This window comes from Oncorhynchus tshawytscha, linkage group LG27 (assembly GCF_018296145.1).
Source record: "Oncorhynchus tshawytscha isolate Ot180627B linkage group LG27, Otsh_v2.0, whole genome shotgun sequence".
Classification (NCBI taxonomy): domain Eukaryota; kingdom Metazoa; phylum Chordata; class Actinopteri; order Salmoniformes; family Salmonidae; genus Oncorhynchus; species Oncorhynchus tshawytscha.
The window spans coordinates 16,817,702-16,844,185 of record NC_056455.1 but is presented as its reverse complement, the minus strand read 5'-3'; the positions used below and the strand labels follow the sequence as shown (position 1 = coordinate 16,844,185).

General features: G+C 45.7%; 1 protein-coding gene across 5 annotated transcripts in view; it reads left to right on the top strand.

Moving 5' to 3' along the window:
• LOC112234949 (RNA binding protein fox-1 homolog 3-like) overlaps positions 1-26,484 on the top strand; it is a 485,643-nt gene that overhangs the window by 450,820 nt on the left and 8,339 nt on the right. For 3 of the 5 annotated variants that reach the window (XM_042307221.1, XM_042307225.1, XM_042307222.1), the window contains 9 exons: positions 595-648; positions 2,780-2,872; positions 3,763-3,823; positions 3,938-3,991; positions 9,106-9,238; positions 11,642-11,681; positions 18,867-18,925; positions 20,913-20,991; positions 23,200-24,128. In XM_042307221.1, the coding sequence (XP_042163155.1) occupies positions 595-648; positions 2,780-2,872; positions 3,763-3,823; positions 3,938-3,991; positions 9,106-9,238; positions 11,642-11,681; positions 18,867-18,925; positions 20,913-20,991; positions 23,200-23,244 (618 nt within the window). In that variant the 3' untranslated portion in view covers positions 23,245-24,128. Of the gene's footprint in view, positions 1-594; positions 649-2,779; positions 2,873-3,762; positions 3,824-3,937; positions 3,992-9,105; positions 9,239-11,641; positions 11,682-18,866; positions 18,926-20,912; positions 20,992-23,199; positions 24,129-26,484 lie in introns of those variants that run through there. The other 2 variants (XM_042307223.1, XM_042307224.1) reach the window with 2 other exon arrangements.

The following is a 26,484-nucleotide window of genomic DNA, read 5'->3' as shown; positions in this document are numbered from 1 at the left end:
GGAGAAAGAGAGAGAAAATGGCAGGTACCTGTGTAGATAGAGACAGCTCAGCCACCTGTTTGTTGGGCAGGCAGAATCCTGATGGTCTGTCTCTCTTTATGTCAAAGCTTAGTTAACTCTCTCTCTCTCTCTCTGTCTCTCTCTCTCTCTCTCTCTCTCTCTCTCTCTCAATCGGTTATCTCTCTCTCTATCGGTTATATCTCTGTCTCTATCAGTTATCTCTCTCTATCGGTTCATGGATTTGAGGAAAGGAGTTTTCCTCAGGATCTGCTTCACATCACAACACAACCTTACAAACAACCACCTTGCTATATGTTGATGTAGCTTTTCTCTGTGTGAAACATCTTCTGTTACTCTAACTCTACTCTGTTTACAATGTTTGTTTTAACAGTTTTTTACATCATTGATTTCATGACATAGAAATAACACATATAAAACAGTATTTTGCATTAAAGAAAGATAATTTGATAAGATCCCAATATATATTTGATATCATTGCAAAACAATTGTAATATTTTGGCATGGCAACAATAACCGTTGTCTTACTCTTTTCATAACTTAATCTCTCCTCTCTTGTCTCCTTTCTCACCACAGCAATTTGGAAAGATTCTAGATGTGGAGATTATCTTTAACGAGCGAGGATCCAAGGTAAGTGAACTAGAACCCCAGCTGCTTCATTACCATGTACTTCTTCTGTTTAGTAATGATGGCATTAGTGCCATGTGTACATTGGCTCAGACTACTGCTCTCTAAGCCTGGTCCTGGAGAACTGCGTTCAGACATGAACTCCTCTCTCTGCTGCCTCCTTGGTTGTTTGTGCTCCAGTTGGGGAATCATTACCCCTGTCAATCAATCAATCAATCAATCAATCTGTTATTGAGCTGTTTCAAAATGCACTTCCAGTGCTGTAGCTCTCTGGACCAGGAATACAGACCTCTAGTTTAGAGGCTAATAGTCAACCCAGATCAAATATCAAGTGCTCTAGCAAATATAGAACCATCACCGCCAAAACTGACTCAGTGTCTATACATGTACAGTAGCTCTATGCCATGTCCTATATAACATCCTCTGGTGTAAACAGCACAGTGCTGGTTATCCACTGTTTATGTAATTGTCTGTGCCAAGCTCCAGAGCATTCCATTCATAAATTAGACAGCCTCCTCTAGCTGGGTGTTCAACCATGAATGGGATCGATTCCCACTCTTACCTGGTAGGTTGGGGTCTGTATAAGGTATGCAGCCAGTCTCCATCTAGGAACCTATACTCTGCTCCAACTCAGCCCCCACAGCCATACAAGATTGAGCACCGGATAAAGCTGCCTCCTCTGCTGTAACAAGCATTTATTGTTTGTGCCCTACAAAGCCATTACCCATGATGCCTCTCTCCTGCACCCTGCGCGCTATATAATGAACCTAGCAGGCCATTAATAAACAATCTATTTTCTATGAAGCTTTGGCAATTTGCATTCAATATGTTTGTCTCCTTTGAAAAATGGTGGCTCCACTCTCCCTCCGTGTAAGCTAATTATTTGTGCATGATAAAAAAAGATAGAGGGGCCAACCATAGTCGGGCAAAATGTCCAAAGGATTAATTTTGCCCTCAATTCCTTTTGAATTTATATCTTTATCTCCCTCTCCCCAAGGACAGCTACCGTGTTATTTATGCCAGGAATAGGAGCTCGGAGATCCTGTGTATGCATACAAGATCACAATGCTCTCCATCTCTCACATGTATTATATATCTTCAAGCAATTATCAGCCTGGCCGTGGCTCCCTCTCCCTCCCATCCCTCTATATGTATATATAGAAACCAAAGGACTGGGACTTGTTGGGCCAGCATATCTGAAGGCTGGTGATGGATCTCAGGCCCAGTCTCCCAGTCCCCATAACTCAAGCTGGTGACAAAGCCCTCAGGGGAGGGGGCACGTGGGGGTGGAAGATGGGGGATGGGGAGGAGGGTATTTTGGTGTGAGTTTAAAGGCGACATCCCAATTGTAAATCCAGGTTTTTTTTCCCTCCACCTCCTTAGAGGTAGCATGTGATTTATTAATGTACATATGTTGTTGGTGATATTATTATTATTACCAACCAATACCTTGATAGTATGGGAAATGCCCCATCACATTTTAGACACAGCTAATACAATGATGAATACTAATGTAATGATCTGTCTAAGAAAAAGAGACAACATATGGCTTAATTTAATTGCTACAGTGCATACTTTGGCTATTGTAATGGATTAGAAATGGTTGATGATGGAATTAAACTAAATTGCTTGAAGAATTTATGAATATTCCTTCCGTGCTCAACTTCATCTCATTCCAATGGGGGTTGGGGGTTGTTTTTCATAAGGCTCCTGTTGAAGTCTTCACAATAATGATTAGACTATAATGTTGCGTAACAGAGTGTAATGCCTGCGATGCTCAGAGACATTCTCCAGAGGTGGTTTGTGGTGTTTAATTGGGTAAAACAGGCTGGTTTGTTAGTGTTTGTGAGGCTGTCATCCTTATCTCTCCTTGGATCTCTCTTTGCTGTTCCTGACGTCTCACTAACAACCACACAATTAATTACACCGCTTATATACATCTCTACTTCCTGCTGCTCAACTAGTCCTCTCCTTCTTCTCTCCCTCTCCTTCTCACCTTCTCCTTCCCTCCTTCCTCCTCTCTAATCCCCCTCCTACCCTATCTTTTACCTACCCTGTCTACCTTCCTGTCCCTGTCTACCTTCCTGTCCCTGTCTGTCTTACTGGCCTGGTGACACACGTGGCTCTCTCTTAGGGCTTTGGGTTTGTAACTTTTGAAACGAGCACAGATGCCGACCGTGCGCGGGAGAAACTAAACGGTACAATCGTAGAGGGACGCAAAATAGAGGTGCTTTTCCTTATTTCCTGTTTCTTCTTCTTCTTCTGCCTCCTGCCTGCTGACCTCTCCCATGCCCCTGCTCTCACCTTTGTCCCACAAGAGACCTGCACATAAGCATGTGCCCGCTGTGTGTGTGTGTGTGTGTGTGTGTGTGTGTGTGTGTGTGTGTGTGTGTGTGTGTGTGTGTGTGTGTGTGTGTGTGTGTGTGTGTGTGTGTGTGTGTGTGTGTGTGTGCGTGCATGCATAATGCATAATGTTATGTGTCGGAAGCACTCAGTGGAACCAGGAATCCATGCATGTCAAGATGGACGTGCAAATTGTTCATCATTATGACTGGAGAGGGAATGCATGCTCTCATCATCCCATAAGGACCTCACTGGCACGTCTGGATAAAGAAGACCTGTCTACTACCTACCAACACATCCTGTTGACATGTGGTCTTGACCATTTTTTTCTTTTTTTTTCTTCATTTGGTCTTGTTTACTGTAAATGAAGGCCCCTCAGTCATTCCCATCAGGTCAATATAGAGGAAATCTAAGGGGTCTGTCTTTTTGTTTTTCTTTTGAATCCATTTGTTTATCCAACCAATTACCTGTGTTGCTTTTGGCTTTTTCTCTTTCATATCCGTAGGTAATTGGTGCATGCTTTCCCACTTGCTACAGTAATTGAATCATCTCAAAAGAAAATGTAAATGAGGAATACATTCATGTAAAGGTGATTCAATGCCATTGATTCCTCTGGCTATTTTAACCTCTCCAGTCTTGTGAACCTCTATGGTAATTTGCATAATTCTGACACATTTTACTGAATTTGTGTGGTATTTCTCTGCCAGTCATTTGGTCTGCCTTTTGGAAGGGTATGTTATAACTGTGGCACCATTTTGTTTTTTGGGGGAACAGGTGAATAATGCAACAGCAAGAGTGATGACAAACAAAAAAGTTGCCAATCCGTACACAAATGGTAAGATCTGCCTCTTGTCTAAGCTACAACTTTGTTCATATACTGTAGATGAATGACAATATTTACTAGTTTGAGCTTCTCTCTCTCCCTCTCTCTCTCTTTCTCCCTCCATAGGCTGGAAGCTGAACCCTGTGGTGGGAGCTGTCTATGGTCCTGAACTGTATGCTGGTAGGAGATCCTTCTCTACTACACTCCTCTAGTCTAGCACCACTTTAACTCTACTACACTCCTCTAGTCTAGCACCAATCTAACTCTACTACATTCCGCTAGTCTAGCACCAAACTAACTCTACTACACTCCTCTAGTCTAGCACCAATCTAACTCTACTACACTCCTCTAGTCTAGCACCAATCTAACTCTACTACACTCCTCTATTCTAGCACCAATCTAACTCTACTACACTCCTCTAGTCTAGCACCAATCTAACTCTACTACACTCCTCTAGTCTAGCACCAATCTAACTCTACTACACTCCTCTAGTCTAGCACCAATCTAACTCTACTACACTCTAGCAGTATTTCTATCACACAGACCCAATTGACATCTACCCACTGGTTTTATTAGAATCTGGCTCAGTCTCAACCTGCTTCTAACACACAATTCTCTGTAGATCAAAGTGGATCTGGAATAGAATTGTGGGCCAGATAAGAAGTGGATGATCCAAGCCTCACAGAGAGAGTGGAGGCAGCCTGAGCAATTGTTTGTGGGGTGTGCACTGTAAAGCCAGAAAAAATATTTTAAGACCAAGCCGCCCCAGCAACTGTTATCAGATTGGGGAGGCTGCTGCCGTAGATGGATTTGCCAAGTGCGCCAGATTGACTTTTACAGAGCTAACCGAATAAGGGAGATTGAGTGAGCGATATTGTTGGCACCTTCCCTGTGGAAGGCTGGTATTCCTCATGGTCAGGGTAATGGAGGGATGAGACAAGCTCAGTGGGGTTTTCCCTATCTCTCTCCCTCTACATGCCACATTTATTGCTGTATGTTATATGAACCCTTTGCATTTTAATGAGGGAGAAATGGTACTATTTCATTTGGAAGAAGTGCTGAGCACATCGCGCCACTTTAACGGCTTTCCTTTCTGCTCATTAGACTAAAATCTGTTCATTCCCCAGACAGCTTTACGGCGAACCTCTAAATAACTGTCCATGACAGAAAGCAGTCATCTATCATTTTTATTTCATCTCCAGACCCCCTCAACCTCCTCCTCAACACCCTCACCCTCCTCCCACCGCTCCCCCGGTTTCAACACCGTCTTCCCTTGACAATTACACCCCCCCCACACACACACAACCATCCCTTTCCCAATACACACACACAAACACACTCCTCATGAAATCCTCAGATGCATTCAATATCATGCAGATCACATACAAATTAATACAAGATATGTTTAAATATATTCACAACACATTTTTTCATAGATTCTCACATTCCTATACAGACATATTCTGACCTATGCAACACATACACACACACACACGGATACACACACACATTCACACAAAACACACACACACAGATACACACACATACAAGTACACTAGGCCAAATCGTGTAATAAATCAGAGGGAATGTGGACCACCATTCCAGGCAGGGGGAAGCAGGGGGCGATGGTGATTTATTGGCTGCTAATTTTTAAGACGTCTTGACATAGCACTGAAGTTTGCCAAGCCTAAACGACAACATATGCTTGCCAGCTGGGGAGATGGGAAACATAAATAAGAGATACATTTCTGTAACAAAAAACCTAACTAGGAGCCAACAGGTCAGCCTTTAAAAAACAGCTGACCATGTTTTGGAACATTTTGTTATGACCCCAAATGAAGAAACACATTTTAGTGGTTCCATCCATGGAGTTATTCTTGAATAATCATGACTATATTTAATATACTTTGGGTGGGAGTGAAATGGGATGTAATGGTGATTAATCACTGTTTATCAGTCCTCATTTCTGTGCGGGAGATCAGTGAAATTGGGAGCCATAAATCGTGGCGTGGTGACAGCGCACTCCGTCTCCATTCGTCCTGGCGCTACAGGTTTATTGTCCTCAAAACCCATTCAGGAGAATGAGGGATGAGAGCTTCACGCAGTCTCCCCACTCTTAACCTCATGCAGGGTACACTGGCTCCTCCTACTGATGGGAGGCTGCGTGGCGGTGACTGGGGTAGTGGCGGCGCCAGCCTTGTGGTGTGTACCCCCGGGCCCGTGTCCTCGGCTGCCTCCTGCCTCCTCTCCCCTGCAACCCAAACCTTCCCTGGAGCCCTCAGTAAGGGGGCTGTGGAGGGGTCCTGTGAACAGCAGGCGCATTAGGTTCCCACTCAAATGGACTGGGGGTGGGGGGATGTTAGGGCAGAGACAGATAGCATTGTCTAGTATGGGGGATATTTTCGTAGACATTTTCAGGGGGAAATGTATATTACTATGAAAATATGAATATTATGTAATACCTCAACCCATGAATGATGGTAGGATGTATTTCAATGGTTTATTTCCTAGTCTTTTCTATAGCATGGGGTGTCAATTTCAGGACCATGGACAGCTACCAAGCAGCTCTGCCAGCCTACACGAATCAGGGAATCCATTTCAAACAAGCACTGTGCGAGTCAGAGAGACCCTTCTTCTCTCTCTGCTACTAATTCCTAAGGGGATAGAAGGAGATGAGTAGAGCTCTTGATGTTTTCACTTCCAAAGGTGAAGTTTGGTGTGGACTGTCTGAAAGCCACCAGCTGAGTAAATGACAGAATAGAAAGGCTAATTGTCATCTTAATATATCTGGACAGATCCTCTCATTGTTGAGGGGATAATTAAGCTCCTGTGGCTTGATTAGATTAAGCTATTTTGGGTCCCCAGTGCTTAGATTAAGTGCTCATTCCACAGATGTATTTGAGCAGGACGCATTAAAGAGATGAACATTGTGAAAATTGTTGGTGTTTTTTTTACAAGGCTGGTTTTGACCCCATCATTTGCACAGAGCAGGATTAGGAGAGGTTAGGTCCGACTGGCTGGCTTGCTGTGTAAAGGTATTGAGCTCCCCTCAACTTGACACATTTGACATATGAGGTGCGGTGTGACCCTGTCACCCTCCAGCACATTACTCCGGTTTTCCCCCAGCCATCCATCCTCTCTCTCAGAAAGGTGTTTGACTTTGGTGGCTAGACCAGGTTTGTGCTCCCATACGCCGCGGTAGCTGTTGTTGCTTTTCATGGGTTTACCAAAGTGTGACAACAGCTTTTGATTTATGGGTTATTATTGAAGCAGTGTAGCCTATCGCCAACTCATTATGAGTTTACATTCACATACATCATAGCACGCAGATTGAATGCAACACCCCCCCTACACCTAAAAGAAGGAAATAGAAGATTTGGAGCCCCAAAAATGCTAGCGATTTGTACAAGGGAGAAAAAAAACACCCCTGAAAATATGAAAGAGGATTGTTTTTGCCCTTTAGCAGCTGAGCCTATATGTCAGACTCCCAAAAAGAGACTAATTTAAATGTCAAGGTCAGCATTATAAATCACCAAAGCGAAAGGGCCACCTTGTGATTCTTACCAGTCTATTGCTGCTGCGTCGGCAGCAAACAAAGTGCCCCGGCTGCTCTGGAGGAAACAGGGGCGTTTCCCGCCCAAATGAGATGCAGGCGTTGAATATATGTGGAGCCCCTAATGGAGGGAGATGTTAGTGGCGTCAGACATTAAACCTAGCTGTTCGTGTTTTTAGAAGCACCACTAATCTGTCTCCCTGTCAGCAGGGTTGCTGGTGTGTACCGTTCATTAGGAAGCTTCCCAATCCCATCCACCTGCAGAGTTAATACTACATTACACTACATACAGCCAGCCGTAATGGTCATTGTCCTCCAGGCGAAATCCTACACCAGCGCATAGGAGTGCTTCTATACGAGGTATCATATAACCCCATTGCAGAATTACTGTAAAATCACTAGGTGTGATTCCACTGTGTCTAGTTTTGCTCCTGTGAGTCCATTGGAAGATCATTTGATAGTGTTATGAATGTGTTGTATGTCTGATCTCCTGCTCCTCCCTATATACCCCCCACCCCTCCTTCTTTTCCTACACATTTAAACCCCAGCCTCACTGCAGACTGGAGGCCTGTGATGAATTCACCCAAAACATGTCACGGTAATGAATGAATCAGTCCAGGGGAGATGAGGAGGATGAAGAATAATAGACGTGATGGGGTAGCAGTGTTGTGATGGAGAGGAGGAGGAGAGGAGAGGAGAGAGGAGGAGGAGAGGAGAGGAGAGGGAGAGGAGAGGAGAGGAGAGGAGAGGAGAGGAGAGGAGAGGAGAGGAGAGGAGAGGAGAGGAGGAGGAGAGGGAGAGGAGAGGAGAGAGAGAGGGGAGACTAGGGCGAGAGCAGGAGGAGCCTTTAACGCAGGACCAGGTTGAGAGAGAGAGAGAGAGAGAGAGGGAGAGAGAGAGAGAGAGAGAGGAGAGAGAGAGAGAGAGAGAGAGAGAGATGTGTTTGTATGCAGGGCTGCAGTTCGTAATCAGACAGTGACTGGACTGATTGAAGGTTAAGGAGAGATCTGGGGATCGCCCAGCCCTGAGGCTTGTCCTCTAATCTGTAACCATGGAACTTATAATGCTGACCCTGGTACCTCCCCCCCAACACCCCCCACCCATCACCATTGGCTGTTAAGCGCTGATGGAGGACAAGCGTGGGCTGTGATAGGCTGGGAGGAGTCACAGATGGGGTGTGGGATGGGGTCAGCCGGATGTTTGGGACTCAGTGGTCCCGCCATCCAGCCCATCTGCTCCGTGCTCCCCCAGGACCTGCACATCCAGCATGGCTGCACAGCAACCTTCACCTCCCGCCTGTCTCTGTCTGGACTACAGCACCACACAACACTGCCCCTTACCTACCTACAACAACCTTCCCCCTCAACTAGCATACTGTTGCCTCAACCAGGTGGAAGCCACAGTGTGGAACTGGTGGGATTGCATCCATTACCAGGCTGTGTTTCAAGGCTAGCCCTGGGTGGCGAGGGATGCGGTGGCAGGCGGCGTCAGGAAGGATGCGTACAGCAAATGTGGATCCTTGCTGAGTACGGCACAAAGCAGTGGGTTGGGGAAGGGGAGAGTGCTCGATGAGGCACACCCAGAAAAGATTACATCTAATGTTTCCTTGTCTTTCCCTAATGTATTCTGTCATAGGAGAAACCACTGCCACATGTCTTTATATAATGTGTTCTGTCAGTAAGGTAAGCAATGCCAACATTCCATCTCTCTAAAGTCCTCCTTCCTATGTGTTTCTCCACAGTAACAGGTTTCCCTTACCCGGCCACAGGGGCTACGGTGGCCTATAGGGGTGCCCACTTGCGAGGCCGGGGGCGGGCTGTGTACAACACCTTCCGCACAGCACCTCCACCACCACCTATTCCAGCCTATGGAGCGTGAGTATCTGTGGACCTGTAGTACACTATGCTGACAACATCAACAATCAACCATTAGAACAGTTTTACTCTGAAATGTTTGGGTGCTGCATTTGCAAACAATTGTGTTATTTCATTTGTGTGGAATTGTGCTTGAGTGCAGCATGTGTATGTCTGTCTATGTGTGTGTGTGTGTGTGTGTGTGTGTGTGTGTGTGTGTGTGTGTGTGTGTGTGTGTGTGTGTGTGTGTGTGTGTGTGTGTGTGTGTGTGTGTGTGTGTGTGTGTGTGTGTGTGTGTGTGTGCGTGCCTGTACATGTATATGTGTGTTCCAAAGGATGAATATCAAAGCCATAGGGAGCTATAGAAAGCAGAGATAGCATGTTACTGGGCAGGTCTCACTGGACCGTGATGATCTCCTGGTTGATGTGAAGCATTCAGCCTCACACTCCTCTCTTATATTTGCACACTGCCTGCCTGCCTGGCTGGCTGCCTGCCTGGGTGTCTAGGTGTCTGGGTGGCAATGTGAGTGTAGGGGAGAGGAGAGGTCTAGCTAACCGTAGGCCTAGCCTGGCTGCCTGGCTATCTGTGATTAGATCCGGGCCTGTCTGTGGCGATGAGTGGAGAGTAGAGGGGAGGAGAGGAGAGGGGAGGGGAGGGCTCCAGTGATGAAGACAGGTCCTAGGACTCTGGTTCCCCTACACCTCCCACCCACTCTGGGGTTCTACGTTCCCCTCCCTTCCTCCCCACTCCTCTCCCCAACTCCTTGCTTCTCCTTTCTTCTCCCCACCTCCTCTCCTCTCCCCACCTCCTCTCCTCTCCCCACCTCCCTCTCCTCACCTCCTCTCCCCTCCCCACCTCCTCTCCTCACCTCCTCTCCTCTCCCCACCTCCTCTCCTCTCCCCACCTCCTCTCCTCTCCCCCACCTCCTCTCCTCACCTCCTCTCCTCTCCCCACCTCCTCTCCTCTCCCCACCTCCTCTCCCCACCTCCTCTCCTCTCCCCACCTCCTCTCCTCTCCCCAACTCCTTGCTTCTCCTCTCCTCTCCCCACCTCCTCTCCTCACCTCCTCTCCTCTCCCCACCTCCTCTCCTCACCTCCTCTCCCCACCACCTCTCCTCACCTCCTCTCCTCTCCCCACCTCCTCTCCTCACCTCCTCTCCTCCCCCCACCTCCTCTCCTCTCCCCACCTCCTCTCCTCACCTCCTCTCCTCTCCTCACCTCCTCTCCTCTCCTCTCCCCACCTCCTCACCTCCTCTCCTCTCCTCACCTCCTCTCCTCTCCCCACCTCCTCTCCTCACCTTACCTCCTCTCCTCTCCCCACCTCCTCTCCTCACCTCCTCTCCCCACCTCCTCTCCTCACCTCCTCTCCTCTCCCCACCTCCTCTCCTCTCCCCACCTCCTCTCCTCTCCCCACATCCTCTCCCCACCTCCTCTCCTCTCCCCACCTCTTCTCCTCTCCCCAACTCCTTGCTTCTCCTCTCCCCACCTCCTCTCCTCTCCCCACCTCCTCTCCTCACCTCCTCTCCTCCTCCCCACCTCCTCTCCTCACCTCCTCTCCTCTCCCCACCTCCTCTCCTCACCTCCTCTCCCCACCTCCTCTCCTCACCTCCTCTCCCCACCTCCTCTCCTCACCTCCTCTCCTCTCCCCACCTCCTCTCCTCTCCCCACCTCCCTCTCCTCTCCCCACATCCTCTCCCCACCTCCTCTCCTCTCCCCACCTCCTCTCCTCTCCCCAACTCCTTGCTTCTCCTCTCCCCACCTCCTCTCCTCTCCCCACCTCCTCTCCTCTCCCCACCTCCTCTCCTCACCTTCTCTCCTCTCCCCACCTCCTCTCCTCACCTCCTCTCCTCTCTCCCCACCTCCTCTCCTCTCCCTACCTCCTCTCCTCTCCCCACCTCCTCTCCGCTCCCCACCTCCTCTCCTCTCCCCACCTCCTCTCCTCACCTCCTCTCCCCTCCCCATCTCCTCTCCTGACTTCCCAGTGATTTATATGTTAGCATCATGTGACCGTGCTCCTTCCCTGCTGAGCTCCCTCTTTTCATCCCTCCTTCCCTTTCTCTTCCTCCTTTACCTCCCTCCCTCCACCGTAGCCTCCTGACAACACTGCAGTGACTGGAAATACAATTTATTTATTTTTTCCAGAGCAGAACATTTCATGGGAGTTGTGAAATGGCTGCATTTCCCCTCTTAATATGTCATTCATTATTTGTGGTGTGCAGCAGCCGGAAAGAGCTGACCCTGTAGACGTGCAGAGCCACTTCCATCACTCTCGTTTTCCGCCATGCAGATGTCTGCTTGACTTGCTCTCATTGGAAATAGACTAGGTTCTAAACATCAGTGTGCTGATCCAATCTGTCTGCATATAAAACCGCACAGAACCCAGATGAACTAAGGCCTCTCCACCATTGCTCTCTCATTTCACAGAGTGGTGTACCAGGATGGCTTCTATGGAGCAGAAATCTATGTAAGTACCGTTGTCTCTTTCTCTCTCTGCGTGCTCAGATGAAACAGAAGTAAAGCAGACAAAAGCAGCCAGCCCTGGAGACTAAAACACCATCTCTGCAGCCCCCAGCGTTCCCCCTGCCTCTCTGCCAAGCCCGCGTCGATTAGGCATCTCTCTGCCATGCCAAGAAACCCGACAACAAAATGTAAAACCCCCTCAGCTCCTCCCTCCTCTCCCTCTCTCTCTTATGATGTCAGACTTTGGCAAACAGACAGATCCGAGCTCAGTGTCCCGTGTCAAGTCGGTCGTCTCTCCCCTTTAAATGGCTTTTGGAGGTGGCTAGTTTCCGCCCTTTATCTGTACCTGTACCTGTCTCTGTCTGTGTGTGTGTGTGTGTGTCTTGTCTGGGTGGGGACAAACCTCTCTCTCTGTCTGGCCCAGGGGGCCTGCGTGGAGCCTTAGTGGGACAGCATGGGGCCTTAGTGGGCCTGTGTTGTGTGGGGCCTTAGTGGGCCTGTGTGCCTCCAAGCCATCACGGTGTGAGAGATAAGAGGAGCGGAGGAAGATAAAGGGATTAAGCTTCCCTCTGGGGCTGTTCATGCAGGCAGGGGCCACAGCACACACAGCGTCAGGCCGGCCCCAGTGCACGCTGCCCTTCACAGAGACAAGCGGGATGCTGTGGAGATAATGCTGAAATTACCAGGCTTCCCCAGTTTGACAGCAGTCCAAGCGTTTGGGGGGTTATTTGTTGTTTGAATCTGTAGTTTTTTTGTTCCTCTCTGTCCTCTGCAATAGGGAAATGACAGCAGGCGCAGACAACAGTGCTACTGATTGCCTCTTACTTTAACCCTGTCTGCATACGAGCAAAGGGCCGGTGTCTGGGAACAAAGGTGCTGGACTCCACAATGATATATGGCTCAAACAAAGCCCCATGTTGTAGCACTGTTTGTGAGTGGCTGTTAGCGACACCAGCGGAGGGAACAGTGTAGAGGAAAAGTGGCTTAATGCGGTCCTGTCGGCCCTGGGCGTTTGGCCTCCCTCCTCTCCTCACCTCCAGCTAAGCCCTGGGTCTCAGTGCCCTCTGACCAGTCCTGGGGAATCTCGCCCCATCGCTCAAACCGTCAGCCTTTCCCCCTGTGCTTTACTGCCATTAGCTTTGGCAGTGGCCACTGCACGGACACTGAACGGCTTCAGACTGCCGGAGTGCACCCAGAGGTCTCCTGTGACAACAACAGCAAGTCCCACAAGCCTCTCTGTCCTCCACTATCATTCAGAAGACAGTAGCCATGTCTGTCACTGTCATGACCTAGTCAAATTCCATTCATTTCAACAGTCCTGAAGCACTTGCCATTAAAAAGATCATCCAGGATGATACCACAACATGAGACCCTGCTTCACAGGGAGTATATTAGGAATGGATGTATTCATATTCATGCACACACACTGGGGCGAGACACAATAACAAATGTGTTGCACTGTTGTGGGCAGGATCTGACATGTGTGCAAGTGATTTATTGTGGCTGTGTGTTGTTGGGTTTTGTTGCTGTAATCAGCAGCACTGTCCCAGGGCATGGCCATCCCACATGAACTCCTCTGCCTGGCCTTAGCCATGACTTCCTGCCTCCATGGACAGGGAGGATGACTCAAATACAGCGCCTGGCCCATCTGCCCTCTGACCTGATTCCCCAAAGAGCCCTGGCCACAGTCCTTAGACGTTCCATCTCCACGGTAGTGTAGCTCGCCTTTGGACTAATAGAAAACATGTATTATTACCAGCCTCCTATTAGTGCTGAGCGATTAACTGAAATGTTGGTTATTTTTTCCCCTTTTTACTTCTGTGAGCTCAGTGCACACTTTCCGCAGTTTCTCTATAGATGAATCAGATCAAGCCCTAACTGTGCGGTGTAGGAGGGAGTTGTAGTTTCCAACAGGTCAATATTCTACATAGTTTAGAGCAGAAAACGTGGGTAATTAACCACCTACTTGTCCGGTCTGTGTGGGTGCACTGAGAGGGACTAGAAGAGACAGAAAACGTGGGTAATTAACCACCTACTTGTCCGGTCTGTGTGGGTGCACTGAGAGGGACTAGAAGAGACAGAAAACGTGGGTAATTAACCACCTACTTGTCCGGTCTGTGTGGGTGCACTGAGAGGGACTAGAAGAGACAGAAAACGTGGGTAATTAACCACCTACTTGTCCGGTCTGTGTGGGTGCACCGAGAGGGACTAGAAGAGACAGAAAACGTGGGTAATTAACCACCTACTTGTCCGGTCTGTGGGTGCACTGAGAGGGACTAGAAGAGACAGAAAACGTGGGTAATTAACCACCTACTTGTCCGGTCTGTGTGGGTGCACTGAGAGGGACTAGAAGAGATATAAATGTGGGTAATTAACCACCTACTTGTCCGGTCTGTGTGGGTGCACTGAGAGGGACTAGAAGAGATATAAATGTGGGTAATTAACCACCTACTTGTCCGGTCTGTGTGGGTACACTGAGAGGGACTAGAAGAGATATAAATGTGGGTAATTAACCACCTACTTGTCCGGTCTGTGTGGGTGCACTGAGAGGGACTAGAAGAGATATAAATGTGGGTAATTAACCACCTACTTGTCCGGTCTGTGTGGGTGCACTGAGAGGGACTAGAAGAGATATAAATGTGGGTAATTAACCACCTACTTGTCCGGTCACACTGAGAGGGACTAGAAGAGATATAAATGTGGGTAATTAACCACCTACTTGTCCGGTCTGTGTGGGTGCACTGAGAGGGACTAGAAGAGATATAAATGTGGGTAATTAACCACCTACTTGTCCGGTCTGTGTGGGTGCACTGAGAGGGACTAGAAGAGATATAAATGTGGGTAATTAACCACCTACTTGTCCGGTCTGTGTGGGTGCACTGAGAGGGACTAGAAGAGATATAAATGTGGGTAATTAACCACCTACTTGTCCGGTTTGTGTGGGTGCACTGAGAGGGACTACAAGAGACAGAATACGTGGTAATTAACCACCTACTTGTCCGGTCTGTGTGGGTGCACTGAGAGGGACTAGAAGAGACAGAATACGTGGTAATTAACCACCTACTTGTCCGGTCTGTGTGGGTGCACTGTGAGGGACTAGAAGAGACAGAATACATGGTAATTAACCACCTACTTGTCCGGTCTGTGTGGGTGCACTGAGAGGGACTAGAAGAGACAGAAAACGTGGGTAATTAACCACCTACTTGTCCGGTTTGTGTAGGTGCACTGAGAGGGACTAGAAGAGACAGAAAACGTGGGTAATTAACCACCTACTTGTCCGGTTTGTGTGGGTGCACTGAGAGGGACTAGAAGAGACAGAAAACGTGGGTAATTAACCACCTACTTATCCGGTTTGTGTAGGTGCACTGAGAGGGACTAGAAGAGACAGAACACGTGGGTAATTAACCACCTACTTGTCCGGTTTTTGTGGGTGCACTGAGAGGGACTAGAAGAGACAGAAAACGTGGGTAATTAACCACCTACCTGTCCGGTTTGTGTGAGTGCACTGAGAGGGACTAGAAGAGACAGAAAACGTGGGTAATTAACCACCTACTTGTCCGGTCTGTGTGGGTGCACTGAGAGGGACTAGAAGAGACAGAAAACGTGGGTAATTAACCACCTACCTGTCCGGTTTGTGTGGGTGCACTGAGAGGGACTAGAAGAGACAGAAAACGTGGGTAATTAACCACCTACCTGTCCGGTTTGTGTGGGTGCACTGAGAGGGACTAGAAGAGACAGAAAATGTGGGTAATTAACCACCTACCTGTCCGGTTTGTGTGGGTGCACTGAGAGGGACTAGAAGAGACAGAAAACGTGGGTAATTAACCACCTACTTGTCCGGTTTGTGTGGGTGCACTGAGAGGGACTAGAAGAGATATAAATGTGGGTAATTAACCACCTACTTGTCCGGTTTGTGTGGGTGCACTGAGAGGGACTAGAAGAGGCAGAAAACGTGGGTAATTAACCACCTACTTGTCCGGTTTGTGTGGGTGCACTGAGAGGGACTAGAAGAGATATAAATGTGGGTAATTAACCACCTACTTGTCCGGTCTGTGTGGGTGCACTGAGAGGGACTAGAAGAGATATAAATGTGGGTAATTAACCACCTACTTGTCCGGTCTGTGTGGGTGCACTGAGAGGGACTAGAAGAGATATAAATGTGGGTAATTAACCACCTACTTGTCCGGTCTGTGTGGGTGCACTGAGAGGGACTAGAAGAGATATAAATGTGGGTAATTAACCACCTACTTGTCCGGTCTGTGTGGGTGCACTGAGAGGGACTAGAAGAGATATAAATGTGGGTAATTAACCACCTACTTGTCCGGTCTGTGTGGGTGCACTGAGAGGGACTAGAAGAGATATAAATGTGGGTAATTAACCACCTACTTGTCCGGTTCGTGTGGGTGCACTGAGAGGGACAAGAAGAGGCAGAAAACGTGGGTAATTAACCACCTACTTGTCCGGTTTGTGTGGGTGCACTGAGAGGGACTAGAAGAGATATAAATGTGGGTAATTAACCACCTACCTGTCCGGTCTGTGTGGGTGCACTGAGAGGGACTAGAAGAGACAGAAGACGTGCGATCGAGGAGAGAGAGGAGTTGCTTCGGGAGGTATCTCTACCTGAAAATATATGATCTAAGTGATTGATATTTAGTATTCAGCCGTCGTAAAAGTATGCCTTGTTTACTTTGAAGAACTATTTAAACAGTGATTTTGTCAGACAGCAGCTCAATAGAGATGATGACTTGGAATGAAATAGAAAAGTTATAAAATAAAACAAATGTAATATACACAACAATAAAATATATTATTAAAGTAAAGTCATGTGAATAAAACATGAATAAGTGGTAAGCAGTTACTACCATCATGGGACTTTTATTCATTGTTTTATTCTGTGTTGTTACACCATTCAACCCACACAATAAATAGTGCATTTAATGTAAAAAAAAAAATTGTCATGGAAAACTGTGATTATTTTTTAATAATCAAACCGAAACTGAACCGACCTCAAAAAGCACTCTCAGCACTACCACCTATATACCCACCGTAGGATGGAGATGGGCCAATGCTCCATTGGTGCTAATAGAAAAACAGTAGGTGAACAGCTTCATTTTTCAGTTGGAGTAATGACTGCTCTTCCCAATGAAGTTTTTAATTCCTTCTCCCACTCAGGAAAATGAATACACAGGTCCTGACTTCCCAAACACTAAAAAAGAAAGTATTCAAACCCCTTGACTTATTCCACATTTTGTTGTGTTACAGCCTGAATTCAAAATGGATTCAATATATATATATTTTTCCCCATAATGACAAAGTGAAAACATGTTTTTAGAAATGTTTGCTATTTTATTGAAAATGTATTATAGAAATATCTATTTACATAAGTATTCACACATGTTCAAATCATGTTTGGTCTTTCTGGGTAAGTCTCTAAGAGTTTTGCACATCTGGATTGTACAATATTTGAACATAATTACTTTTAACATGATTCAAGATCTGTCAAGTTGGTTGTTGACCATTGATAGACAGCCATTTTCAAGTCTTGCTGTAGATTTTCAAGCTGATTTAAGTCAAAACTGTATCTGGGCCACTCAGGAACATTCAAAGTCATCTTGGTAAGCAACTTTTAGGTTATTGTCCTGCTGAAAGGTGATTTTGTCTGCCAGTGTCTGTTGGAAAGCAGACTGAACCAGGTTTTCCTCAATAATTTTGCCTGTACTTAGCTCAGTTCCGTTTATTTTTATCTTTAAAACAAGCATGCCCATAACATGATGCAGCCACCACCATGCTTGAAAATATGAGGAGAGGTACTCAGTGATGTGTTGTGTTGGATTTGCCCGAAACTTAACGCTTTGAATTCAGGACATAACGTTAATTTCTTTACTTTAAATTGTTTTTACTTTCGTGCCTTATTGCAAACAGGATACATATTTTGGAATATTTTCACTCTGTCAATTAGGTTAGTATTATGGATTAACTACAATGTTGTTGATCTATCTGCAGTTTTCTCCTGTCACAGCCAATAAACTCAAAACTGTTGGCATCGTGGTGAAATCCCTGAGAGGCTACCTTCCTCTCCGGTAACTGAGTTCTGAAGGACGCCTGTATCTTTGTAGTGACTGGGTGTGTTGATACACCATCCATAGTGTAATTAATAACTTCACCATGCTCAAAGGGTTATTCAATGCCTGGTTTTTTATGTTTACCAATCTACCAATAGGTGCTCTTCTTTGCAAGGCATTGGAAAACCTCCCTGGTCTTTGTGGTTGAATCTGTGTTTGATATTCACTACTTGACTGAGGGATTTACAGATGATTATATGTGTGGGGTACAGAGATGAGGTAGTCAAACACTATTATTGCACACAGAGTGAGTCCATGCAACTTATGTGACTTGCTAAGCACCTTTTTACTCCTGAACTTATTTAGGCTTGCTATAACAAAGGGGATGAATTCTTATTGACTCAAGGCATTTCAGCCTTTTATTTTGTATTAAATTGTAAACATTTCTAACTTCCACTTTGACATCATGGGGTATTGTTTGTAGGCCAGCATCTCACAGCATCTCAATTCAATCCATTTTGAATTCAGGCTGTAACACAACAACATGTGGAAACAGTTAACGGGTGTGAATAGTTTGTGAAGGTGCTGGACGTCTTGGTTTGCTCCTGTGCAACACAGTACGTGTAAAGAAAAAAGGGTCTCTTCAATAATGCAGCAGGCTGTTGCTGCTTCCCCATTCTGAATGCAGGAGGAATTTGGGGAGCGTTAACACACCACTGTTCTGTTCTTTCTCATGTGGACCATGTTGTGCACCTACTGTCACGCACTGTGCCACAGAGGGAACGCATGGCTCTCCTCCCCAGTCTCACAGGGGATCACTCATTCTCCTCTGCCTCAGCTACCAAATATTAAACAGCTCCCTCTGGCTGTGTCCCTCTGGCTGTGTTCTAACCCTTGCCTTGCCTCAGTGAATACTCTTCCATTTAAAGAAATGAGACTTTTTGAATGATTTCATATGAATACTTGAAAAATGAATAGAATATGGAGTTTTGAAATGTTGCAAACAATGGAAAATGTTTCAAACCTGATGTTGGATCTTTTAGTAAATGCTTGTATTATTTGTTTGAGAATACTGGTAATACACATGCTGTTGTGGGTGGTTGTGTAACTGTCTGAGTTTCCAACAGGGGGGCTACGCTGCGTACCGATACGCCCAGCCCACCACCGCTGCTGCCTACAGTGACAGGTGAGTACATTCCACCTGCTGCATAACATAAAACACATTATATTACTTGAACAAATGAAAGACCATTGATATTGTGATGGATTCAATTAGAAGTTGTGACAAGGTCTGACAAGTGACTTCAACCTTTCCCCCACCTCCAAAGTATCTCCCACATAGAAGGGTGAAGATAAACTCGCTCTGGAGTTGTGACCCTCCCTCAGATTGAACTGTCCATTAGGAGATCCACTATGGCCTCAGGCTAAAGCACACAAAAACGTAACCTTGTTCGACAAGATGATCTATCCCATGCCTCTCTGCCTTTGACGGGCGAGAGGGCATATCAACTGTATTTATGAATGGCCTGCGGTCTGCGCGAAGAAGGGAGAGAGGGAGAGAGGGATGGATGGGCAGGGACTCTATCACTTCTGACTGATGTCATTCGGGTTCAGGTGTGCTCCGTTTGAGGAGGTGTGGCTGATTCATTCGGGCCTTCAAAGTCAGGCTGGATGTGGGCTGGTTTGGGAATCTAATCTGGGAGGGATTGAGCATGTCACTTGTGATAACGTACACCCTGCCTGAGAACCTGAAGATCATATCGATAATGTGAGATTTATCTGGCCTCGCCGCACTGTGAATTATGAGCAGCCGTGCTCGGAGGGAGCAGAAATTGGACAGCAGCTTTTTCCTCTGGGAGTGATTTAATTCCTGTTTCTCTTGCCTAATATTTTCCTCCTGAGATTTAATGTAATTCGCCCGAGTTGTTTGTTTTGCTTTGTTTTGCTTCCCTTGTCTGTTTGTTTCTTTTTGAATAAGCGGTCATGCCCATTGGATCAATAGGGGTTTGTCTCAGCAATACCTTATCAGACTTACCAGCGGAGCAATCAGCCAATCATGAAAGGAGGTCACAGGGATCATAAGAGGCTTGTAAAATCCCCATAGAAAATGAAACATTCATTTTTTTAAATGCTTGTGCCCACAGGCCTGATGTGTATTACCGAGGCCCTGCCAGGGGCCAATCAGCGTAGTGAAGCCGCGTGACGTACGTTCTGAGGGGCCGTTTGACCTCGAGGTGGTTAGCAATGCCACTCTGGTGAGAGCCCATTTTGTAGATAGATTAGCCTTAGTGGGCCTCTGGGGTTTGGTGCTCACAATAGATAAGAGTATCACAGAGACCACCCCTGACCATGTCATGGTACAGCCCATCCTCTCCCCTGGAGCCTTCTCATCCAGCTCCTTCCCCCTCCACGTCCTGTTCACTGACCTTGGGTGTTGGACTCCAATGGGACACACCATATTTAGATCTTATATAACTCAATGTCCTCCTCGCCCCGCTCTAGCCTTGTAGGCTGGATGTCTTGTCTCCTTAAGGAAAATGACATTTCTCCCTCTCTCCTCTTGGTTTTTATTCCTGGTTGATTTGGTGCCCTCAGTGCTTGGCTTGGAGTGCCTTATCTGCTCCGTACAGACCCTCATTTGCAAGCGAGCATTGAAGAAAAAAAGTAAATAAAGGAATATGTGAAGTCGGGTAAATAAATAAATAAGGCACACATCTTGTCCTGTCTCAGAAGGAAATTGGAAGGATTAGTTCCAAACCAGCAACAATGAAAAGACAGTGGTGTGAGCCCACTGTTCAGCTTGGGTAAACAACAGCAGGGTGAGAGAGCGTACACAGACTGGGCCCAAGCCCTCCAGCACCTCTATCTTTCTCTGTTTTCTCTTTCTTTCTCTCTCTCTCTCTGTTTCTCTTTCTCTCACCCCTCAGTACCCATCACTGCCAACTAATCGAGGTGACAGTGAAAAGGACAATGTGTATTCACAGAGAATGATCCAACCACCTTTGAACTCCTTTTCTACTCAGCCTTGTATAATTTTCTAAACCAGGGGGTAGAGAGAGGGACATAATTGTTTTAGAGACTTGAAAGTGTTGACTTTAGGGCCAAGTATCCAACAAGCATTGAAAATATACTCTATGTCAATGACCCTAATCTCCTGGCCTTTTCCATTGCAGCTATGGCAGAGTCTATGCAACAGCAGACCCCTACCACCACACAATCGGCCCTGCCGCTACATACAGTGTGGGGACCATGGTAAGTCTGCTCTCGCTTTCCTCTGCACCCTGTTGTTGGCTAGCCACACTAACACAGAGCAGAGGCCGCCAGCCGCAGTACTCTGTCGCTCCAGGAGCACTCGGAGATAAAGACCATTGAACTGAGCCAAGTCAGTGGGCTTTATTTCCTCTTGTCATGCTGTTTGGCACAACCTAGTGGAGTGCAGCAGAATTCCCTAGCATGTGGTCATTGTGAATTCAGTGAAATGGATTTGTTTCATGTTATGTCACACAAGCTCACCTCATACATTCAATATTAATTTGATTCAGGCTTTTTACTGCTAAAATGGGAATGATCACTACAACTAATTCAATCCAAACACATGGGCATCTTCAACACTAGTATAATCATTCTATTCCTGCCACTATTCAACTCCAAATGAGTTGTTCCCATTCTTCCTTTCAGCCAAACTCTAAACTTAAAGGGGTGAAGTTGAATGGTTAATGTCTGTTTTTAGCTAGCTTTTGCAGCTAACATCAAAGATGAAAATATTATCAGTAAAAGACCATCCTATAATGGGGAGATAGTTTCTCAATGTTTTGTTTTACAATGAGGGCATGGGACTGGGCTCATAGACTAATTTGAAAGATTAACGACCATCAAACGCATGCAGCAGTGTGCCGTGGGACATGGAAGAGAAAGAGAGGGATGGGGGGAGGGAGTTCTCTCACTCACCCCTCCAGTCCACAAGGTTGATGGGACGAGCGCTCTCTGCCAGACAAAAGGCTTAAATGTACCATTCCGACATGCATGCCATTTTCAACAACATAAAAAACAGCGTACAGTTCCCCGGTGCAGCTGCTAGCTAAAAGCTTTCATTAATTAAGACATTTATTTTTTTCCTCTTCATTTACTTAATTAAAAACTGTGCTTCTTTTCCTCCAAATTTCCTTCCCTTCTCTGCCACTCTTAGTCACCCTTTCTTAGCCAGGCTGAATTTGGCCCTTCATGTCTGAGCTTGGGTTGTGTGTGTGGGGCAAGTTGAGGGGATCACTGTGGTGGGGTGGAAGTTGAGGGGATCACTGTGGTGGGGTGGAAGCTGGTGAGGTGCGAGACCCTGGTAGTGAATAAACCATCTTGACACAATAGGAGTTCAGATCTTACAGTGAAGAGACACACCATGAAATAGATTCAGAAAAAAATTGGTTTGGTTACTAATTCTTTAGTCCTCTTTGATTAATGGTTCCAAAGGAGAGAGCAGCGATTTTTGCATTTAGAAACCTTTCAATAATGAGTTCCTCCGAGGTTGCTGAAAATTCTCTTTGCTGATTTCCAGCGTGCGAAGAAATTGCAAATGCTTTTTTATACTGATGAAAATTTTATACAAGCAAGAGGGTTCCTTTAAATGAAGGGATATTAGCCTTTGAAGGTTTGTGTGTGTGTGTGTGTGTGTGTGTGTGTGTGTGTGTGTGTGTGTGTGTGTGTGTGTGTGTGTGTGTGTGTGTGTGTGTGTGTGTGTGTGTGTGTGTGTGTGTGTGTGTGTGTGTGTCTGTGTGTGTGTCTGTGTGTGTGTCTGTGTGTGTGCCCTGGTTATCCAGAGCATGGCAGTAGACCTAGGGAGCAATATCCTCTGGTGCAATACACATGCAGAAAGGTGTGGGCACCATGGTTGGACTTGAAAGAGAATTATGATTAAACTCCTTTGAACTTAATTCGCTTTGGTTGGATCTATGACATTGTTGTAGCCTGGAAAGCCATTCCGTGAGGAATGTTTTCCTACAATCAAAAGCATGAAACAAGCACAGTATTTTCCAATTTGTTGCTTATTAATGTAATTAATGCATGGAAACTGCATTTGAGGGCGGGGCCCACTTCTCCATGTGGCAAGCCAAAAGAAGAATATTGATATCTAGGAAAGGGTTTTTCTCTCTGGTACAAATATCAAAATGATTTCAGAGTAAGTTCATACTTTATCACTACCAGGTTCTTTATCCTCCAGCTCCAACACCTGGACCGCCCGTCCTCAGAACACACACATACCCAACTTCTGCATACTCTAATGAACAAGAACTATTATTACTTTGATTAAACCAGCTCAATTAAATGTTATTTAATCCCATGCCCTTCAGACACAGACGTTTTAACAAAACCAATAAAGGAAGGAAATTTGTGGAAAAAACAGAACTCAACCACCAAGCTGTCACCACCTTAATACTGATTGGTCCTTTTTCATCTTTGATGTTGCAGGCTAGCCTATACAGAGGAGGGTACAGTCGCTTCACTCCCTACTAACAGAAAGAAAAGAGAGAAAGACAGAGACATTACTCCCCAACAAACAAAAATCAAACCAATTAACAAACAAGCAAACACCTCATCCTTCGTGGAGCGCTAAATCAAACTAAAAGCTTCCAGGTTACCAATGCTGACCCCTCCCCCTGACACCCTCCCGCTACAGACGATTTCTACAACCTTGTTGATGTCATCATTGGTCTGCTCCTATGATTTGTTTTGTATTCATTTTGTGCTTTGGATTGATTTCGGGGAGAAGTTATGTTCTGCACATGTGACTGCTGTAGATGGGTGCTGTGTCACCATAACCAATGTGAGCCTACTGTAGTACGCATGATGCATGATCAGAGGGGTGTGTTTCTGCAGTGACCGTCAGATGGATGACAATCTAGTGGGGCATTCGATACACTGTTATTTAGCCTATTCTTGAATTCGAATTCAATGAAATTCAAGCAGGAAACAAAATATTGTATTCCAATTAGCATTAGAAATACATAATTATAATAATAACAAAGACGATGCACATGCCCTGCTAATTCTTCTTTCACAAGACGCCACTGTCAACTGTATGATTGCTCTGTAATGTTGGAGTGTCCTAATGCACTTGAGTCCTAACAGTGATGTGGTGTGACAGCATGCAGAGTGAGGGCCATTGCACCACAGTGAGGGGTCAGAGTTCACCTGGGGTTGAGACTGGGCTAGCTCTCGCTAACGTGATGGCACTCTAGGCTAAAGGACTTAGGATTGTGAAGGATTCAATGTCTTTGTTTATTTCACATTTTTTCCACACTGATTTGCATGTTCACTTATAATTAACTGAAGTGTACAGTGCATTCAGAAAATATTCAGACCCCTTGACTTTTTCCACATTTTGTTACGTTACAGCCTTATTGTAAAATGTATTAAATTGTTTCCCCCCCTCATCAGTCAACACACAGTACCCCATAATGACAAAGCAAAAACGTTTTCTTTTCTTTTCTTGAAAATCTATGTAAAATAAAACAGAAATATCACATTTACACAAGTATTCAGACCCTTTACAGAGAACTTTGTTGAAGCACCTTTGGTAGCAATTACAGCCTCGAGTCTTCTTGGTTATGACGCTGCAAGCTTGGCACACCTGTATTTGGGGAGTTTCTCCCATTCCTCTCTGCAGATCCTCTCAAGCTCTGTCAGGTTAGATGTGGAGCGTTACTGCTCAGCTATTTTCAGATCTCTCCAGAGATGTTCGATCGGGTTCAAGTCCGGTCTCTGGCTGGGCCACTCAAGGAGATTCAGAGACTTGTCCCGACTTGTCTGTACTTTGCTCCGTTCATATTTGCCTCGATCCTGACTAGTCTCCCAGTCCTTGCCGCTGAAAAACATCCCCACAGCCTGATGCTGCCACCACCATGCTTCACCGAAGTGATGGTTCCAGGTTTCCTCCAGATGTGATGCTTGGCATTCAGGCCAAAAAGTTCAATCTTGATTTCATCAGACCAGAGAATTTTAAATCTCATGGTCTGAGAGTCTTCAGGTGCCTTTTGGCAAACTCCAAGCGGGCTGTCATGTGCCTTTTACTGAGGAGTGGCTTCCGTCTGGTCACTACCACAAAGGCCTGATTGGTGGAGTGCTGCAGAGATGGTTGTCATTCTGGGAGATTCACCCATCCCCACAGAGGAACTCTAGAGCTCTGTTAGAGTGACCATCGGGTTCTTGGTCACCTCCCTGACCAAAGCCCTTTCCCCCGATTGCTCATTTCGGCCGGGCGACCAGATCTAGGAAGTCTTGGTGGTTCCAAACGTCTTTCATTTAAGAATGGTGGAGGCCACTGTGTTCTTGGGGACCTTCAATGCTGCAGAAATGTTTTGGTACCCTTCCCCAGATCTGTGCCTCGACACAATCCTGGCTCTACAGACAATTATTTTGACCTCATGGCTTGGTTTTTACTCTGACATGCTGTGGGACCTTATATAGACAGGTGTATGGCTTTCCAAATCATGTCCAATTAATTGAATTTACCACAGGTGGACTCCAAGTTGTAAAAACATCTCAAGGATGTTCAATGGAAACAGGATGCACCTGAGCTCAATTTCAAGTCTCATAGCAAAGGGTCTGAATACTTGTAAATAAGGTATTTCTGTTTTTTATTTTAAATACATTTGCAAATCTTTCTAAAAACCTCTTTTCTCTTTGTCATTATGGGGTATTGTGTAGATCGCTGAAGAAAAAAAATATATTTAATCATTTTTAGAATAAAGCTGTAGCAAAAAGTCAAGTTGTCTGAATGCTTCCCAAAGGCACTGTATGAGACGTTTAGAGGTGGGTAATCATTATCTTTAGTAGGCTACGCTATCGACTCATCTATGAAGTACTGTACTGCAATTCCTGATTACTATTCACTTTTCAGTATTGCACAAAGCATTCTGTACCTCAGGATAAACCACTACAAGTGATTTGATCTGACAACTAATTGTATCAGTAGAATGCTTGTCTGTTTATTGAAGATTTTCTTGACAAAGTCAGCGCTTGACTTGGGCAGGAGCTTACCAGAGCTGAGCACCGGCACCTCAGATTTTCTACTGCTTGAGCTCCTGCACCTAAATATAAACAGTACCAGCACCCAAAATGACTAGCATAAGTCAAGCATACCCACCAAACACTACCTGTGGGTTCCCCCACTTTACAATGACAGAGCATTGCCTTATTAGCTTATTTTGCCTAAATCTCTCTGGAAGAGCTGAATTACTAGAGCAGGTACAGTGAGAGATTATAGACTTTCCATTATGAGGAGAGAAATGGACTGTGAACATGATTGTATCATATTCCACTTTCAGGAGAGAATACCTTGTTTCATACAGCTCTAGGAAGAGTCTTTGTGGTTCCAAACTCCTTCCATTTATGTATTATAACACCTGCGTGTTGTCATACCATGTTAATGTACTCTAGTACACGTCTCCAACTCAGTAGTTACCTCATATGAACTCTTGAGAAAATGGGAACATTTCAAAGAAACTATTTTGTAAGTAGATCAAGCCAAGAGACATGATATATAGATCCGAATACACGTATGGAAATCTATAATTACTCAACTATTCGTGTAATGATATCATTTACGTATGTATCCTCTCAAGTGTTATCTGTTTGATTTGAATCATTTTGAAGATGTGCCATGTTTATAAAGACATCATATACGAGCAGTTATGTTTAGTCAACATGTTGAACATGATATAGATGAATGTTGTATACCAAAATAATATATCA